Below are 14228 nucleotides of genomic sequence, written 5' to 3'. Positions count from 1 at the left end.
ATTATTAGTATTTTCCATAAAAATTAGTTAGCCACTCTTTTATGGTGTTGTTAAAATTTTTGTGTATATTTCAAATACTGCAACCCGTACCAAAAATAAACATGATCATCATCATCATCATCATCATCAGCTGGAAAATATACAACTTTTTGCAATACATCCTTAATAATCAAGCATAGTCTGTGTGTTTGTTGAAAATGTTAAAGTAATTTTGTTACGGGGTATTAAATCTCGTTCGGTCCCATCCCATTCCGTCATGTCCCGAACCATCCCGTTAGAGTTTTTATGTCCCATAACCATTCTCTTTTAAACAATTACCCATATAATAATGTTATTAATAAATTTTGGCTAAAAAATTTAGATGAAATACATGTATTCTCTATTTGAATGTTTAATTTATATAGTTAGTTGAAATTCTAATTTCTAAAAGCTCTCAGAATATTTTTAAAAATACCCAAAATTCTCAAAATACCCGTCGCAAAGTAGTTCTTTACATATAACATAGTTAACCTTTTTTTACAACTTCTTCGCACCATACAAAAAAATTCCTAGAGTTCTATGGAATTCTCGAATCAGTCTTTCAGTTTTAATCCTTAGAACAAAGGCATACCTTACATGTATCTATTTTGAAACGGGAAACATGTCGTGTATGGTGCTGTCCTTAATTTTATTCCCATAAATTTACTCTCTTAAATAATTTCCCATTAGACAATATTTTTGAAAAAAGTTTGGCTAAAAAATGTAGACGAAGTACATAAAATCTTTATCTGAATATTTAATTTATATATAGTTTGTAGATCATAATTCTCAAAAATTCTCAAAATATTTTCAAAATACACAAACTCTCAAAATACCCATCTTAAAGTGGTTCTTTACATGCCACATTGTCCTGTTCTCACCGTTCCTTTCCGTCCTGTCCCGTCCTGGCCATTTCACACTGCCAAAAATTGTGTGTACCATAACTGTTCTCTTTTAAATAATTAGCTTTTAGGCAATATTTATTAAAAAAAATTGGGTAAGAAATTCTCAAAAACTTTCAAAATATTTTCAATAATATACAAAATTCTCCAAATATCCATCTTAAAGTAATCCTTTATTGTCATATTTCTTTTTTAATATGAATCTGTTATTTGCAAAACTTATAAGATTTATTTTAGGAATATTTATATTTTATATTTAAATGTTGAAACTATCCATATCTATATTTTTCAGAATATATGGTTGAAAATATCTAATTAATGTTTGTTAGTCAAAAGAAAATTCTTTGATTCTTGATTCCCATAATGTATGAAAAAATTGTGTTTAAGAATAAATTATTATATATTTCCTTAACTACAAAATCTTCAAAATCCCATAAAATGCGAATTTGTTTCTAAAATTAATTTTCAAGATTAAAAAATTGAATTATTAATAAAATAGCCATAAGACATATATACCTGTTTGAAAATAAACAGTATGAGTCAATTCGTTTTAAAGATTACATCACATACAACCCCACACAATCGTGATTTTTCAACATACTGATTTATTATGAGTCAATGTTTGTATCAGGAGTGTAATTATAAGATTTGTTTGAAAACTTAGGGAATGGGACGCAGAAATAGCAAGTGAGAGCTTAAACTTGAGGTCTAGCTTGGACGATGTAAATATGGCCACCTTTGACAACACCTTCCATGTCTTGAGGAGAACCATAGAGCGTCTCTATCACATTTCCAGCTTCTACAATTGTTGAGAACAGGCGCATTTGAAAGGCTTTGTCTTTGTCCACTATTAGTGGCTCCCTTGAGTAATCCACCACCACTTCCTCCGCTTCATCCATTATCACACTGCAGCAATTACACCCTTTTCAGCTTTTGAGTTCCGAAAAAAGACTGAAAATAGAGAAACGCACATAAACAAACCTGTCGTAAAGTCCAGCCCCTGCGTTTCCCTCGAGATCCTCATCGTTTGAGTCTGACCAGAATATGATTGAGGGTTTAGAATACAGAGCTATCCTCTTACTTGGGTAGCTGATCATCTGTACAACCCAAAATTTACCACTCACTTTGTTAAAATTCTATTCATTTATAACTGAAACTTAAGAGATAAATACAATCTTTTTGTTTCTTACTGTTGGAGACTCAATGTAAGTATTTTTGGTGATGAAGCTCATTGCTCGTCCTGAAAATATGCTCCAACCAAGGTCTCTCCCAGACCCTTCACAACCTGAGAAACACACAGGTTTCTGATCATTGGTTTTTTACCCAAAATTTTTAAATATGGAGCAAGTTCTTTTTTCTACCTCAACTTACCCAACAACTAAGATCTTAATAGAAACAAATGATGTACTGATTCAGATTAGAAACACATTTAAGATGTCATCAAACCTTGATTCTTGCTACTGTTAGTTAGAAAAAAGAATACAAAAAAATAAAATCTGATGAAAGAGAGTATACAAAAAAATGATTATTCCCTTTGCAGGAGACTAACCTTTGGGAGCTCGACATTTTGCAGACATGGACCAATTCCATTCAAAACTCAGTCCAATTTCTAGGAACAATACCAAGAAAGAGACTTTATTAATTTTTAGAAATAATACTTTATTAATTTTTAGCAACATTGAATTGGTTCTCACATACCTCCCTACGAATCTTCACTCCTGTTCATTTTCTCATGCCCAAACCCTCCTTACACATGTTACTGTGAGACTTCTTTTCTTATGTAGGTAGCTTCCGCACGTCCAATCTCTGTTTCTGCTCTATGTACCGTCTTTCTGCATGCGTTAAGTGATAATTAATAACCATTATACATTAGAATCAAAACAGACAACTTATATAACCAAATTCTACAATTACTTAAATAAAGCATGCAATCGATAACTTGAACAAACCAAACCTGCAACTTTAGACTCCAAATTTAATTAATCAGAACCTAAAGGATCAACCAAAGGGACCAGGCAAATGTACTTATGATAGGTAAGAAGCACCCGACCGACCAACTGGTGTTCTCTTGGTTGAGCAAGTTGGGATCCCTAGAAAAGTCATCACCATGGCTCCTCCACCACACAGCCAGTTCATGATACTTTTGCAACACTTGTAATTATTCTTGTCTAAGTATATAACTAAAAAATCATGAAAAGTGAGACCAAACTTAAGTATACCAACCAAACCTAGGAGTCAAGTCTATAACATACGATGAGTGTATGAGATTAATCTACCTGTGAATCAGTGATTTAGTCGCCTGCTTAGTCTAAGGAGTCCATCCCAGATCACACACATACACAACCTCAATCTCTGGCAGCTTTGCACTTTCACCTGTAAGTTAATTAACTTAGCACATTCCAGTTCTGACTTTCACAAAGTGAGAGAGCATGTGATCGTCTGATCGATGATACCTTGATTTGAGAACTCTGTTATTTGTTCTAGCTCACTACGAAACTGTTGTGTTGTGTTGTGTCTATAATGAGCTGCTTGTACAATATCCAGATATCCCCTTTCAAAGAATCAACTTTGTAGAAAACACAAGGTCATCATAACAAAATATACGATTCAAATCATCAAACCAACTATTTGTGTTAACCTTAGCAGAGGTTCAAGATATACCAAGTACTCTTGCTTCGTTCTCCTAGATCGCCTTGATGATTCCCTGATTGAATACATCCTGAGTTCACATACAAATAAAAGGTTAAAGATCATATCATGAATCCAAAAGAAAAAAAAAAACATTTAAAACCAGAGAACCCATCAGAAGAGCATCTTACACAAATCGATTCAGATTAAAAAGAAAACAATCGAGCTTACTTGATCGGAGAGATGAATTGGACAGATTTTTGAGGTTAAGTCATTGACGATTTATGAGATTGATCTACAGGTCAATTAAAACCTAATGTGTACTCCACCACGATCTAGTGGTATCGTTGTAACACTTCAGGATCGAATCCACAGAGACCAAACAATTGCACTATGAAATTATGTACATTAAATATAGCTAAAACAAAGGAGGAAGTTTGTGAATAATGTAACGAATCGGAAACGGAAAGTAAATAAGTTGCTTTAAATCAAAAAGGAAATATTGGGCGCAGGGAATCAGTTAGGGGACATGACCACGAAATTAGATGATAAATTGGGATAGCATTAAACACCGTTCTTGAACTCAAATCTCGAATGTAAAACTAACCTACTGTCCCAGCATTAGCTATCTATGCAAGGAATCGATAAAACTCTAAACCATCGTTTGAATCTAAACAATCCTAGCAAGCAATAAGTTCAAGTTTGATTATGTTCACAAGGTGCCTCAACTTCAACTGTCGTTGGCTAAGGATCACCTTGCTCACCTATGTTCTTTTCAAGCAACTCAACAACACTTTTGGTGCCCCGATGAATTAAACCTAAGATCTTAATCTAGGTGATCAATCTAGCTTAAGCATTAAGAACAACTATAGATGAAGAACAATAAGATCAATCCCTAATCTAACAAATCTAGCATCAATAAATCATAAAACCCCTTTCTGAAACCCTAAACCCAACAGTGAAACTACTCAGACATGGAAAAGCAGAAATAGTAAATCAATAATGAAGAAAACATAATTGAATTGCAAAAGAATAGAAAATAGGGTTTAGAAATCTTCTCCAAAGTGTCAAGAAGGATTAGAGATCTTCTCCCTTTGCTCTCAATACAAAATAGTCTCAGAAAAATAAAGCTTATGTCTCTGGAGGCCGTGCCTCTAACTTAAATATCAAAATAAAACCCTAAAAGTCGGTTTAAAATAAATAAGGAAAAGTTGCGTCGGGGACGGGAATGGTCGATCTTGCGAGGATCAGTCGATCCGGAAGGTTTTTCTGCTTTCACTCCATCTGCTTACTAGCCCGAATCGGTCTTCAACCAATTAGCTCCAGATGCATGTTTTCATCCCCAAAACGCTCAGATTCCTTCCAAAGTCACCTAGAACCTGTAAAGACTCACAAAGGACTAAAAGGACTCTAAAAGCACACTTGGACCTAGGAAAAGACTCAAAACAAACCTAAAAACTATAGTTAAAACCCTATAAATTGCAGACACATCAGAGATTTGAGTTTATCATCTCAAAATCGAGCTGATGACCAGAGAAGAATCCAAAACCACTACACATCAAGATTCAGAAACCAAATTCCAATTAAACTTGGTTTTAATCATCAAACATATACTTAAAATATAAACTTAATTAAAAGAGAAAAGAAACTAAAACCTTATCATATCATAATGGAAATTCTTTTCCTTCTTCTCTTCCTCTGCATCTCTTCGAGTTCGTCGACAAAAAAGAAAAAAAAAATTTTAATCCATTTGGGAGAGACGGCGATGTACTTGAAATTTACTCATCAAACATAGACTTAAAATGTAAATTTAGTTCAAAGAGAAACAAAAACCTTAGCCATGAAATCTTTGCCTTCTTCTCTTCCTCTACATGACTACATCTCTTCGACTTTGTCGACAAAAAGAAAAAGAAAAAAATCCATTTGGGAGAGACGGCGAGAGAGGAGAGCCTAAAGAAAAAAGTTTTGTGTAAGTCATTGACGGCGACAAAGAGCATAGAGAGAGAAATACCTTTTTAGGTCTTTTAAATCGACGGACACGATTAAAATGAATCAACGGTCACGATTAAATAAGAGGATCCGAAATTAACATAAACGGGTCAAAAGGATCCGCGTGTTTATCCGTTTAGAGGGGGTGTGAAATTTCGTCGTTACCCTTTAAAAAATTCGAATATTTGGTCATATCTCCAATGACATACCCTTGTAATTTCTTACAAAACGAAGGTTTAGTCCATAAACTGTGTTTCAAAATAATAGTAGGGATATAATGAAATATATTTTTACAAAGAAATTGCAGCTTCACATTTTTGTAAAAAAATTGCAGATTCACATTTTTGCAGAAAATTATTATTATTATTTTTTTTTTGTCAACAAAAGATTAGCTCAAACGAGCCAATTTGGTGGAAAATTGTTTACATACAAAACATGATGCGGAGAGGTACGCGCTTGGCGTGCCAGAGAGTCCGCACTTACATTTGCGTTTCTAGAAATAAAAGATAGGGAGAAAGTCGAGAATTCTGTCCTGTCTACCTTGATGTCGTCTAGGTACGCCGAGAAAGCTGGCCAGTCCGAAGGAGAAGACACCATCTTCACCAAGTCTGAACAGTCTGTGTAGAACGCCACATCTCTGAAGTCATGTCCGATCATACACCGCATTGCCCAAATGAAAGCTTCTACTTCAGCATGCAAGGGAGAGAGACTTCGTCGAAAATTAGTAGCTCCTTTTATCAGCGTTGGGTCCTGGACCGATGAACAAACCCATCCTGCACCAGCAAGCGGGTCACTCGGTTTCCAAGATCCATCTACGAAACAGCGATACCCCGTAAAAGATGTTGGAAGATTTACGGCGGGCCTCCTCTGACCGGGCTCTGGTGCGTTTACGGCTGAGGTCAAAACCATAATATCACCCTCCACCTGCGCCTGTTGCCATGTCATAGCCTCACCTTCCGCGACCAAAACAATTTCCTCGGGCCGCTCGTCAATATTTTCATAGACCCGTGCATTCCGAGCTTTCCAAATATACCACATAAGCCAGGGAAACGTTGAAACCTGAGATGCTGGATTATTTTGACCCAAAAAATGATCAACATTTGCAAACACGGACTCCGTGGGGAAAGAGTTCGGCCCCACCGGTACATGTGCTAGAGCCCAAACCTGGCGAGCTGGAGGACAAACAAAAATGGCATGATTTATTGTTTCCTCCTCAGCACCACACCGGACACATCCCGGATCGCACGCAATGCCCCGCCGTGCCAAATTCGCCGCCACCGGGATACACCCTGATAAGACTTGCCACATAAAATGTTGAATTTTTGGTGAACAAGGAACCCTCCAAACACTAGCCAGTAGGGAAGTAATCTCTGGACCACATCCAGAAGCCTGAAAAGTCCGAGGAACTTCCTGACGGGCCAAGTGATAACCAGACTTCACCGTATACTTTCCCGTTTTTGTAAAATGCCAACCTAACTGGTCAGCATTTTGAATGCTACGTAAAGGTATCGCCCTTATCAATTCAACATCCGTCGGATCGAAAAGCTCATTGAGCAAGTCCAAACGCCAAGTATTTGTTTGACGATCAATTAATTGAGTCACGGTTAGATTGGGGTCCATATGCGGGCCCGTGCATAAAGCTGGTCTCGGGAATTGAGCTGGTATCCAGGGGTCATTCCATACTGAGATGGATTCCCCGGTGCCAACCCTTTTAATAAGTCCTTTGTATACCAGAGAGCGAGCGGAACAAATACTCCTCCACCCATACGAAGGAGAATAAGACCGAATTGGATCCAGGGGGTGAGTATTCCTATAGTACCTACTTTTAAAAACCCTAGCAAAGAGTGAGTCCGGAACCTCAATCAGTCGCCATAATTGTTTTGCCAACAGAGCCGAGTTAAAATCGTCTATGTTCCTGAATCCTAGCCCTCCCAACTGCTTACTAACACATAATTTGTCCCAAGCAAGCCAATGCATGCCTCCCGTCTGACCATTAGAGCTCCACCAAAAGTTAGCCACTGCACTCGTGAGTTTGGATGTAATTGTCTTCGGTAATCGAAAACAAGACATCACAAACGTTGGAACAGCAGTCGCCACCGATTTTATCATCACCTCCCTTCCCCCTTTTGAAAGCAGTTTTGCTGTCCAACCATTCGTCCTACTCTGCATCCTATCCCGGACAAAGGCGAAAACCTTCGTTTTAGCCCCACCCAAACTCTCCGGTAAACCGAGATATGAGCCCATGCCACCCAAATTTGTAATCCCAAGGACCCCCTGCATCTCTGCTTTTGTAACCTCATCAACCTTGTGACCAAACTGTAATGAAGATTTTGCAAAATTTATTTGCTGTCCCGAAACCGATTCGTACTGTTTTAAGATATCCAAAATAACCTTACATTGATCCTTATCAACCTTGCAGAAAAATAGACTATCATCTGCGAACAACAAGTGCGTTATTGGCGGGCATTTATTCGCTACTTTTATCCCTGTAATAAGTTTATCCATCTCCGCTTTCCGGATATTAGCTACTAAAACTTCCGTGCATAAAATAAATAAATAAGGAGATAAAGGATCTCCCTGGCGTAAACCCCTCTCCGGGACTATCAATCCATTTGGTTGGCCATTCAAAAGAACTCTGTACTCAACCGAAGTGACACAGAACATAATCCAAGAAATCCATGTTTCCGCAAACCCCATTTTCCGAAGGATCTCCTCAACAAAAGCCCACTCAACCCTATCATATGCCTTACTCATATCGGTTTTAATCGCCATAAATTTCCCTTTACAAGACGGGTTTGTACGTAACCCGTGAAACATCTCCTGAGCAATCAGTATATTATCTGAAATCAGCCGTCCGGGGACAAAGGCCGATTGAGTCTCAGAGATAAGGCCCGGTAAAACCCTCTTCAAACGCTGGCACAATATTTTTGAAATAATCTTATATCCCACATTACATAAACTAATAGGACGTAAATCTACCATTCATAGGCGCTTTCAACAACCCACTCTGAGACATGACTTCCAAGGAAAGAGCAAGAAACACGAGCCCACCGAAACCAAAAAGACAAAACACTCGGGAACACCCAACAGAAACCCACTGATACTTTGAAAAGGAATTGAGAGAAAGCGATAGAGGATGAAGGATATCCACAGGACTGGAGACCAATTTATAATGAGCCTCAGAAGACCTAAACAAACCATCAGTAACTGCTACAAACCCAAGAGGAGAAGAAAACGCAATTCCACAATAAAAACAGCCTTGATATCCAGATACGCGAACCCGAAACCAATCCACTGAGCCGCCCAAAAAGGAAACTGAGAATCCCGCAGATGTTGCCCGCAGATCCCAGAAGACCAGACTCCTAAATCCCTGAAATAAAGCCCAATCACTCCAATCAAACCGAAACAAAGGCGAGAAGACGTAGTCATAACCACCGCGTAGAAGAAACCCATGGAAAAAGATTTTGAGATCGAATATTTTCCCCATTATCCCTACACATGATGCCAACGAGAAATCTGGAAAAAATCGGGAACAAACCAGAGAAAGAATCCCGAAAACCGTCTCTCTCTTTCCCAGATCTGAAAGATTTTGAATTAGACAACCGGGAAAAAAGCACAAGGATCTCAAGCCAAGATCCACCCTCATTAAAACCAGATCGAAACCAAAACAGACCCAATACAGAAATCAAATCAGAGACCAGGGAATCCAAACACCATAGCTGCGAGAGAGAGGTTAGGAAACCGTGTTTTTGACGGGAAAAAGATAAATGAAAAAACTACTAATTGGCCAGATTTAATAAAGGAAACACAACAAAACAAAAATAGGCTATTCATGGGTATTTATTGGACACACAACAGACCATTATTTATTAAAGATCACCCATACAAAATATAATACGTGTGGTCGTCAACCCCAATGGTTCATGGAGACGTACCATTTCCAACGGTACCCGTAGCCAACTAGCCATAACCAATCCGAGTCGGGTCCAATTCAGATTTTCGGGTTCAGTATATTTGCCCAGGCCTACGTGCCATGTTGAGACTTCAGACTTCAGAGATTGTTCATATTTTTCTCATATTCTAAACTTTGTTTTTTTTTCCCTGGACACAAACGCACCTCATTTATTGATTGTATACAAATACATGATTTGCATCCATCTGTTAATAAGTGAGAAAAACGCTGATGGAAGAAAAAAATGTGCTTTCGTTTTCTAGCATTCATTGCTAGCAAATCTGCCTTTCTGTCGGTTGATGTGCGTGGAGACAAAATCCAAGATGAGACTATCACTTATTTAACTCTTATAGTTCTCATAGTTCCTTCATTTCTGATACAAAAGCATGGCAGTCGTCTAGGTTTGAGATCATGTTCGTCAAATCGGTAAAATTGGTTTTCAATCCAATTATTTAGCATTAATCAATGCAATATACAGTACTTGCATCATTTGTTTCATAATCAAGTATATAAGTGATGCAAAATTGGTTACTTTTTTATCAATCAACTAGATTAGGACCGCGGGACAAATTGTTTATAACTAAAATATTTAAATTATAAATTGTATCTGTTGGTTAAATATGTTATAAATATATAATAATTGTTAATTTTATGGTTTAAAGTTTAAACCATATAATACTGCAATATAATTTATTTTTTATATAATACTTATTAATCAATTTAATTAGATATATGTATTCTCGGATAGCAAAATAATGAAATGATGTTTTACCCGTTTAACACCAAATTAATAATATTTTAAATTTGTATATATATTGACAAAACCCGTCTTCCTATATAACTCCGTCCCGAGATATTTTAACTCGCACTATATAATCTTAATTTTTCATATTTTTTTGTATTATATATATTAGATTGAATTGATATGTTATTTATTAAGGTTGTAACCATTTACATTTTATAAGATTGAAGCTTATTATAAAGTTCAAATATTTATAATACTTGGAATTTTTAAAATGATTGAGTGTTTCTCATATTTGAAGTTTCGTAAAAGTTTAAATATATTATTAATATTTTAAAGGTCTTCTAACTTTTTTTAAAAGTTGAAATATTTATAATATTTGAAACTTCAGAAACGTTTAAATATTATTAATATTTTTAATATTTTATAAAGTTTAACTTTCTAAAAAATATAAATAATTATAATATTTATACTTTTTATAAAATATAAATATTTATAATATTTAACTTTTTAAAAGTTTTAAATATTTTATAATATTTAACTTTTTCAAAATCTTTAAAATAAAGAACCGGAATAAACCAAATAAAAGTATAGATAAATGATGTAATCTTCTTATATAAAGCTTGGTTCTTAAAGTTAGTAATTCACCAGATCGTGACACATGTTAGTTTTAACGGTCAGAGATCAAAGTTAAAAACTCACCAGGTCGTGACACGTGTCAGTTTTAACAATTAAATATCCAAGTTAGTAACTCATCAGATTCTGACATGTGTCAATTTTAACGATGTGAACAAGTCTCGAAGGTAATTTTTGTTCTTGTCTAATCGAAGCAACTATATAAAAATATTCCTAGATATTACCTCGTATTTTCGTCCTCGTTTCGTTGAATTTTGTTTCGTTTCTCAATTTCATAATGCATACTATGTAATCTTTGACTTTGAAGTGCTAACAAAGTTTCTTATGCATAATAACTAAGATTTTGGGATTACAAATTCTCACGGTGTTATTATTATTTCTATTAGTTTACAGGACATGTAGCATAAAAAAAGATGAATACACAAATGCAAGATAACAACAGAGATTATGTAACATTAGATCAACTAAACAGAAAGCGTTTTTATCGTCGAAAGATAGTACTTCTTACACGAAAGTGGGAAGCAAGAAATTAAAAAAAAACAATGAGCTCACTCAAATAAAATTTCTCATAAAATAGAAAAATAAGTAAAGAAAATATACAGAAAATTATTAATTTTCAAAAATGTAAACAATCACTTTTATATAAACATAGATTGTCTCATATTATTCATCTAACAAAGTAATTTATTCAAAAATATTGTTTTCAACTTTGTTCTATTGGTCAAACTTTTTTAATGGGAAGACAAATTTTCCTTATTTTTTAAACCAAAATATACTCCTACTTTATACCTTTTCAGTTTGGAATAGGTAAGATTAATATGTTGACTCAAAAAAAAAAATGGAAGATTAATATATGCATCTTTTTTTTCTAATACTTTTTTTTTAAATTTATTGTAGTAGTTTTAGATTGTTTAATTTAATTTATATTTTTATCTTTGAATTATTTGAGATTCATATATTACCGTCCTTAATTTTCTATTATTTCATTAATTATGTCAAATTATTTTTCTTCTAATTTTTCAACCTTGATTGGTTGGTTATAGAACTTTTTTTGTGCAAAAATTATTGTTACCATTCGTTCAATCTCAAAAGGAGATAAAGAGGAGAAAGTCATCAACCTAATGATTGGATAAAATAGGCTAATCAAACATAAGCCTACAACAAACATAGATAAATTGGAATCACATAAATTATTGTTGATAAATCCATAGGAGTTTGGAGACAGAGGCTACATCAAGATGTGTCAAAGAAACTTTCATGAATACATTGAGAAATTTAACATTAGTTATACTATCAAAATATTTTGTGATGTTGGAAAAAGTATTTAGTTTCATTGGTTGCTGGAGCAAGTCACTTTGAGATAGCTAAAAGACGTGAATATGTTCTCTCCACACAGGAGGAGGGCAGAGCTGAGGTTCTCTCTATGATGGAGGAAGTTGGACGCAAGGTTATCTCCTCAAGAGAAGAAGGCAGAGCGAAGTTCTCTCCATGGTGAAGGAGGTTGGACGCAAGGTTCTCTGCATAAAGGAGGAGGGCAGACCGAGGTTCTATCCATAAGTGTATTGTGATATAACTTATTTTTTTATTTTAAAATGTTTTTTGAGCCAACAATTTTAGTGATTAAAGAAATTATGCAAAAGTGAATGTAAGAAACATATAATAATTGGCTTAATTTTTTCATATAGACATTTTCTAGGTGGTGATAAATAATATATTTGTAACATATAATATACCTAGGTGTAGAAAAATAAAACTTTTAATGGTAACACACATAAAATATTTGTATATGGATATAAATCAGTGTATTATAGCAAAACAAATTTATAAATAATGTACAATAAGTTTTAATATATTTTTATTAAATTTAATTTTATTTACAAAACTTTAAATCCGCACATCGGGCGGGTCCTTATCTAGTTTAATATAATAAGTAACATTAACAATCATTTTTGTTGTATTGTACATTTATTCTATAATTCTAGTGACATATATTCTCGTTTCAAATTAATTATATATATAACTTGATTTGGTCCGTGTAGATACGCATGCATAAAAAATGTATGCAAAATCTTATTAAAACTAACTAAATTTTAAGTAATATCACGAATGTTGATTATAGATTTTATTTGAGAGTTATTCTATAACCGGATTTCAATTTCATGCACTATATTGCAATACAATAATTTAACTTTATAGTACATGCATCATAAGACAGTTAAATTTTAATTATATATACTCCATCACAATGGATCATATATAGTATAATTTTTATATGAATAAATAATATGTGCATTATATATATATCTTAGTTGTAATGTCGTAATTGTAATGTCCACAAACCAAAAAAAATGAATTTTTGGTGTGGGTATCGAGCGACACTAATAGAGTATTGGTCAACTATAGTTAGATTTTGCAGTTCAGTTTGTGAATTAAATCCGATTTAGCAGTTTTGGAAGAACCCTAATTTTGGAAGAAACCCTAGTTTTGAAAGAAACCCTAGTTTTGGAAGAAATCCTAATTTCTTCCTGTTTGGGCAACTAATATAAGAGTTTTGTTTTAATTATTGTTATGTTGTTAGAAAAAAAAGCTTGACCTACTCTCTCTCTTCTTCCCCAGTATGGTTTGTGGCTTCCAGAGAAAAAATAGAAAGGGAAATAAAGTTGGAGTTTGGTGCTTGATCCAGAGGCTTAAGAGGAACAAAAAGGCGAGTGGTTGGTGGTTGCAAGCAATTGAGGAGTAGATCAGTTGCTGTCGGGGTGAGTGGGTTGTTGTGGGGTTGTGTTCTTGCTGTTCTTCGTCAAGGTGTTTAAATCAGTGGTAAAGGCAATTAGGTGTATATTTTGGGTCCTTGAGTTATTGGTGGGAAGTGGAGGTTAAAAATACAACATAACAAACATGTTAATTAGTAAATCCTACTATATTAATTGAGAAGTACAAATATGAAACTAACCTTAAAATGTGTAAAAAAATATATTCAATTACCATTAGAAAAACTTAATTAAGATTAATTAATTAATTAAATAAATATAATTAATTAAAAACAATAATTGGGGACACATAAAATAAAATAAATTGTAGAAAAGTAAAAAAAAAAAATCTAGTAGAATCAAAACTAATTCGTCCTCCTAAAAAGAAAAAAATTAACAGCTAAGATTTTAAAAATCTAATCTAATAAAATCTATATAACCACAAATTTTATCAAAAAACTTTTCCAGCACAGGTTAATTTTTTAATCAACATTTTAATCAAATAAAATATATAACAGTTTGCTTAAATTTTTAAAATAATAAAATATATAGATATAGTATTTTATCTGTTTTAAAAAGTTATATTTTTCTTTTAGCCACCGTTCTTTAGGAAA

At 34.1% G+C, this 14228-nt stretch overlaps 1 protein-coding gene across 1 annotated transcript; it reads right to left on the bottom strand.

The window, feature by feature from the left end:
• Positions 1–1365: 1365 nt before the first annotated feature.
• LOC104747837 (alpha-glucan water dikinase 2-like) lies at positions 1366–3909 on the bottom strand. Its single transcript, XM_087487494.1, has 9 exons — positions 3780–3909; positions 3582–3639; positions 3374–3486; positions 3197–3293; positions 2619–2752; positions 2470–2529; positions 2111–2205; positions 1902–2017; positions 1366–1826 (listed from the first exon to the last, which is right to left on the bottom strand). The coding sequence occupies exons 6-9, from the start codon at positions 2495–2497 to the stop codon at positions 1616–1618; spliced, it is 450 nt and encodes a 149-aa protein (XP_087343620.1). The 5' UTR covers positions 2498–2529; positions 2619–2752; positions 3197–3293; positions 3374–3486; positions 3582–3639; positions 3780–3909; the 3' UTR covers positions 1366–1615.
• Between the last annotated feature and the right edge of the window lie 10319 nt (positions 3910–14228).

The sequence above is a fragment of the Camelina sativa genome, chromosome 15, assembly GCF_030686135.1.
Source record: "Camelina sativa cultivar CO46 ecotype springtype chromosome 15, ASM3068613v1".
In the NCBI taxonomy this organism is placed as follows: domain Eukaryota; kingdom Viridiplantae; phylum Streptophyta; class Magnoliopsida; order Brassicales; family Brassicaceae; genus Camelina; species Camelina sativa.
The sequence above is the reverse complement of the archived record's forward strand: the minus strand, read 5'-3'. Positions and strand labels throughout refer to the sequence as shown.

Coding starts and splice junctions, on each gene's coding strand:
- LOC104747837 (XM_087487494.1), bottom strand. CDS start 2,497: ATGTCTGCAAAATGTCGAGCTCCCAAAG. Junction 2,018..2,110: donor CTTACATTGAGTCTCCAACA/GTAAGAAACAAA, acceptor TGGGTTGTACAG/ATGATCAGCTACCCAAGTAA. Junction 1,827..1,901: donor GGGGCTGGACTTTACGACAG/GTTTGTTTATGT, acceptor TAATTGCTGCAG/TGTGATAATGGATGAAGCGG.